The 6,330-nt window shown below is 28.5% G+C and overlaps 1 protein-coding gene across 1 annotated transcript in view; it reads right to left on the reverse strand.

The window, feature by feature from the left end:
- LOC101499984 (uncharacterized) overlaps positions 1–2,943 on the reverse strand; it is a 4,967-nt gene extending 2,024 nt beyond the window's left edge. Inside the window, 7 exon segments of the mRNA XM_073366842.1 lie at positions 4–959; positions 961–1,139; positions 1,478–1,577; positions 1,685–1,722; positions 1,961–2,083; positions 2,178–2,378; positions 2,563–2,943. Of these exon segments, the coding sequence (XP_073222943.1) occupies positions 4–959; positions 961–1,139; positions 1,478–1,577; positions 1,685–1,722; positions 1,961–2,083; positions 2,178–2,378; positions 2,563–2,631 (1,666 nt within the window). The 5' untranslated portion in view covers positions 2,632–2,943.
- Positions 2,944–6,330: the final 3,387 nt, after the last annotated feature.

A 6,330-nucleotide genomic window follows, 5' to 3' on the forward strand; every position in this document is an offset into this window, starting at 1 on the left:
CGCGCTCTTCCTGCTCGGATTTTGCACTTTGCAATGCGTGGAGATCGTCTTCGAATTTATCTGCCTGTATTTTCAGTTCTTGATCCAAAGACTTAACTTCATTCTCAAGTTCCTTGATGGAGACTAAATACGATGAAAATTCATCTTCCTGCATCATTATCTGTTCTTCTAGTCTCTTCACTTGGGATTCAAGTTGTTGTATTGTGACTAAAGAAGCAGAGTGTTCATTTTGTAACATGATGTGTTTTGCTTCATCTTGCTTTAATCTCAAAGAGATATCCACATTTTCTTTCTTAAGAAGATCATACTCCAATGTGAGCTCTTTTATATTCTCGCTTAGCTCCTCGCGTTGGTTGTAACAATTTTCCATTTCACTATTCTGGTCCGCAATCTTCTGCCGCAAAAAATCTAATTCCATGTCATCATCATTTTCTTTAGCAATCTTCTGAGATTTTAAATTGGAAGATAGTTCCAATATTTCCTTATTCTTTTGTTCTAGCATTGTTTCAAGGTCTGTCACAGCCAAAAGAAGTTCAGAGTTTGAGTTCTGTGTTTTCTGCAGTTGCAAATGAAGATTGCCACTCATTTCCTTTTCATAAACAAGCTCTTCCTTCATAGCCTCCAACTGAATCCTACTATTTTCAATATCAGACTTCAAACTTTTAGAGGTTTTGCTCTCATTAGTATTACTATTGAAGTTCTGTTGGGACTTGAGTTGCTCATATTTAGTTTTGAGCATATCTCTCTCGTCTCGAAGGCCGATGATTTGTCTCGATAAATTCTGTCCCCGACTGCTTTCTTTTTCAACCTGCTTCCGAAGCGATTGTAACTCTAGTTCTGATACTTCTGCCTGTCTCTTTAGAGAAGTAATTTCACTTTTGAGATTTTCAATGGCATTGCCTGAAGGTTCTTGTAATCTTTCTCTTGGAAGATTATCTTCCATGCTGTTTGTCCAGTCAGCCCGTATTTGACCTCTTATGCACTTTGGTTTGTATTGCATTGGTCTCAACTGCTCCTCTTGATGGCATTGAGTTGTGTCTGAAGTTATAAGGATCCTCCCATGAAGCTACCACAGGACTGATGCCGTTAGATGCATTTTGTTCAGAGTACTCAGATCTAGGCTTGGCCAGGTTCCCATTCTATAAGATAGCAATAAAAACAAATGAAACTATAGTTTTATAAAAAGTTTATTTGTTTTCATAACTTATCCTCATAAGAAGTTTCTGTTTAGAAAAGTTGCAACTGTAGCCTTGTTTCTATGGATAAATAGCTTATTTAAACACTTACAACATAAGTGTTTATCATATAAGTGCTTATGTATAAGAATTTTATAGCAAAAAATAAATATTTAAATAATTTTCATGGAGAGCTTATGCAAATAAGCTGAAAACAGCTTATAAACATGTCATAAATTGTTTCTATCAGCTTTTCCAAACAATCTCACAAGTGTTTATATAAGTATCTTATAAAACCTTACTTCATCAAGATTGTAACTTTCATCTGTACTTGCATAGCTCAGTTGGTGTTTCAAGGTTCCATCACTATAGAGTCCCACAGCTCCATTATCTTCCTCATTTCTGGAAAGAAGGTATAGTTTTTACTTTTTAGTGCATATAGGAGAGAAATCAAGTGAGAAAAAAAATATGAATGGTTAAATTAACTGTATGTTATGGCTTATTTTCACCTTTCAGCAGTATATCCTTCAACATTCTGAATAGTTACCTGTATAAAAAAATTCTTATGTAAGAAGTTCCGAAGTTAATAACGCTTGTAAATTGTAATTATCTGATGATATTGCAAATATTTTAAGGATGAAACATGACAAAGCTCCTAATCCTTGACCAAACATTATTTACCTGTCGACCGAACTTCTTATTCTCAAGGTCATTTTCCCCTGAGAATCAGAGAGCTAAGACTAAGAAATACAAACACCAAGCTAAGAAAGATAGAGGGTACTAACATGTAAAACTACGCCTGAATTTGCAAACTTCAAGGGTAAAGAAACAGTAATTGGCTCAATTTCTGCTAAAAAATCAGCAAAATCAATTGAGGCTTCTCCCAGATATCCAGATTTTGAAGATCCCTACAAGGCATCATAAAAAGATTTAAACTTTCCAAACAAAAGTTCAATTTGGGTATAAAACAACATAAAATTACAGCTATACAATACCACTTACAGTTGAAACAATGAAATGGTAGATTTTCTCATGGAGATTTCCTGATTTTGAATCCCTAACAAGTTTAACTGATTCAAAAATTGGATTCTCCCATAAACAAGTCCCATCTTGAACAGCAGTTTTCTCTAGTTTCACTGTTGGTTTCCCAACATCATCTGGCACCAAAGATACCATCAGTGCAGACTTTTTCATCTTTGGAACCTGATAAAAAAATAAATAAAAACCAATATCAGACACTGTCTGCAGAATCTGTACATTAATTTTTTACAACATTTTCATCACAGTTGCTCAATAACTGAACACAACAAATTATAAAATCATAACTAACGTATATTCTCAATACTAGTAAAACAAACATATAATCACAAACAAATTGTTTACTTACCTGAGTTGCTTGAAAATCCAATTTGAATACAGCTTTGATCTTGTTCTTCTTGCTCCATGATTTGAACATTTTGTCGGGCTGGTAAATATTGCGGTTGCAATGTTATATGGATGCAAAACAAATCTGTTATAAGCCAAACATTATTATTTGCGACTAAAGTTGGAAAAATGCTATCCTATGTTTAAATGTTGATTTTTGAAACTGTGGAAATTTATTTATTGTGAGAAAGTCGGTTAATGAGGTGTCAAGAGTCTTGTGAATTCGTTTCTTGGTTGAGATACTGAACTTGTATGATTAGCAAACTATTTAAAAAAAGCAATAAAGGAAATAAATTTGATACTATTAGAAGAAGCTTCTACTCATGGCTTTATTATTGACAAAAGGTTCATCAAGTAAAGGGAACATAGTCTTTTTTTTTTTTGTAATTGCATTTTTGTTACTTTCTGCTTTTTAGCAAGGACAAGGGATGTAGGGAAGCTTTATATTTCATATCAGACTTCAAATATATGAAATATAAAAATCTGATCTTTATTTAGTTATTTGAAATTGTTTATAGTAGTAACTATATATTTATAGTGTTGGTTTTGAGTGTTGATTGAGATTCACGATGGTCAAAGACACTAATTTTTAAAAATATTAAACTTTTCTAGTAATATTAATTATGATATATATATATATATATAATTAAAAATATATTCAAACCAAAAATAACAATTGTCTTATTTGATAGAATATTTGAGCATTATAGTATATTATACAATTCAATTTTGTTTAGTGTTAGTTACATCATTTTTTTACAATAACTTAAAACATGTCTTAAAAATTGTGAAGATGTGATAATTCTTTGGATCTTGATAGATGATTATTTTGGTAAAAAAAATAATTGAATTAAAATAAATTATATAATATTGAGTTACTTAAAAATATTTGTTTTTCCTTCAATATATTCACATATTATAAAATAATATTAATTACTGATTTAACTTTTGTATTTCATAGAAAAAATTTAAAATGAAATTGTTAAAAAGTTTATTTGAAATCTACTATTAAATTAAATAGACTTGTTTAGAATTCTACCAATTTTTTAAACAAAAATAAAAAAAAAAATTGAAAATCTCAATTGCGGTTGAATTATCAATGATTATGAAAAAAAAATACAAAAAATAATGTTCAAATAACTACAAAGGGATAATTTTTTTATTTGTTCGGATCTTTGGTCTTTAAACATTTTTTTTCTGTTCTAAAATTTTAATTATTTTAAAAAATTAAAATATAATTAATGATATTTTTCTTTTTATACTATTCAAAACTTAAAAACATACATTAAATAAATTATATTTTATTTATTGAATTAAAGATAAAAAAGATTAAATTTACAATAATATTTTATTTTTTAATATATGTGTCTAACACTAAAAATAAAAATAAAGTTCACAATTTCACATAGAGACAGATAGTAGGATTTTTAATGCCCTCAACACGGAGACATGAAAATTGCGATAAACAAAGCTTTTAAAACAATAATTTTTGGGGTTAAAATTCCAAGAAAAGAAATATTACCGTTACTTTATTATTATTAAAATGGGTGTTGAGAGCAGCTTGAAATAGAAGTGAATGAAAGCAAAAAAAAGCCTAGTTTGGAATAGAGGTTTAAATGAGTAGCTAGAATGTAAATGTTTGAAGTGCTAAACATTTAAAATGGATGGGAGAATGACGTTTTAATTTGACCAAATTTACCAATGAAAATAAGTATTTAAATGGTATAAGTAAAAAGGGAGAGTAATGTCCATGTGCTTTCTGGGCTGTCTTTGATAAGTAACAACCCACCAAGACATAAATGTTGCACCTTTCTGCTGCAATGACATGATGAAGAAAGTTTTATCACAAATATGAGTTGTAAATGTAAAGGTGGGTTGGTCCCCCACCAATATTTCAACACACACATATATATACACATAATAACAATGAACAAATTAAAAGCAAAGCATATATGTTTCAATTGTTACTTAAACGCGGTGTGTATATATTTGTGTAATATCTCCTACACACAACAAGCGGTATAATGTTATTGGTGAGGGTAGAAAACATACAAAATACACAAATAACTTAGAATTTGTAATCAAAATTCTAAAAAAAATTAAATAATAATGTATATTACAATATTTGAAAAAATGTAATTGCATAAGAATGTTGATCGCATTAATTTGTTTGTCTAATTTTTTAAAATATATTTTATCCATTTAACTCATTTTATTTTAAATTAGAATTATAAAATTAGAATTTTATTTATGATTAATATTTATTAGCGCAATAAAAGATATAGTTCAATGTTTAATATATTACTGTTTTTATCAAATATTTGCCTAATAATTGCATTTTACTTTCTTAGTAACATACTTTATTATTTAATTGGTTGAAATATAGTTTATTATTTAATTTTTAATTTATACAATAAATTATTCTTAAAAAAATACAAATTTAAGTCTTATAACACATAAATCACGGTTTATCATTTACACACCTTAAAACAATAAAAAATTTGGACTAACGAGCATTATAAAAGAAATACAACAAACTTCATAAAAACAATGAAAAGACAAGTAGGCATTTGTCTACACACATTCAGCACATGCCACTGTCGGCGCCTAAACAGATCTTCACGTAGTGGAATTATTTATATAATTTATATTCTAATAATAATAAATAAATACATAAAATAAAACACATCAAGTTATCAACGATAAAATGGAACCTTTTGGAGAATATCCCAATTATATTGGATATATAATTTTCAAGTGATACATAAAAATTGAAAAGAAAAAAACTAAATTCAGAAAATACTATTTAATGAAGATATTACGAATTATTATTTTTCTGTATAATTTAAGTGATATTACAATTTAAAACTCACATACAATTGTAAATTTTAAAATTCGAATTCGTGTGAACAATTTCAACTTACCGATATTAGTTTTTGTCCATTTGAACTCAGTCTTATTGGTTATATTACTAATAGCATAAGTGACCACCAAATCAGAAAAGAAAAAAAAATGTCTTTGGCATAAAATAATTGATCTTCAACTATGTAGTAAACAAGTGGCTATAGTGGACTTCAAACTGATGTATACAAAAATTTGATTCCATAGACACGAGTTTATAGGGATCCAATTAATGGTAGCCTTAAAATATTGGTGATGCTGCATTCAGGTTTTAATTAGTAATGGTTTCCAACCTCTCTCTCCATTACACACACTTACATCACTATCAAGTGTAATAATTTTGAGTAACCCTTCAAGGCATTTCATATATTAAAAAAGTCAAGAGTCATTTTCTCTCTTTTTTCTTTTTCTTTTTTGAAAAAGGTGTAGGAAAATACCTCTTAATTCTTCAACATGAATTTCCTGTCCAAAAGCATCTCACTTTTTCTCCCTACCACCACATTGAAGGCTACAGCTCCTCTCATTTGTCTCAGACTTTCGGTCTTGTATCATAGCAATACTATTATTAATATTAATTAATAATAAAAATTCAATTGCGTTTTCAAAAGTGACAACAAATCATTGATCACCAAACATGGCGTGGAAAAATCATCAGCTAGTAGTTATGTGCTTGGACTAATGGATATGGACGAGCAAAAAGAGACACAACTTGGATAATTAATGGTAAATAAATATTAGTGTATGTTTGGTTTTATTTTTTATCTTTTAAAATTAATTTTAATATATTTGTTATTGAAAAAAAATTAAATTCTACATAAATAAATAAAAA

This window comes from Cicer arietinum, chromosome 4 (assembly GCF_000331145.2).
Source record: "Cicer arietinum cultivar CDC Frontier isolate Library 1 chromosome 4, Cicar.CDCFrontier_v2.0, whole genome shotgun sequence".
NCBI classification, from domain to species: Eukaryota; Viridiplantae; Streptophyta; class Magnoliopsida; order Fabales; family Fabaceae; genus Cicer; species Cicer arietinum.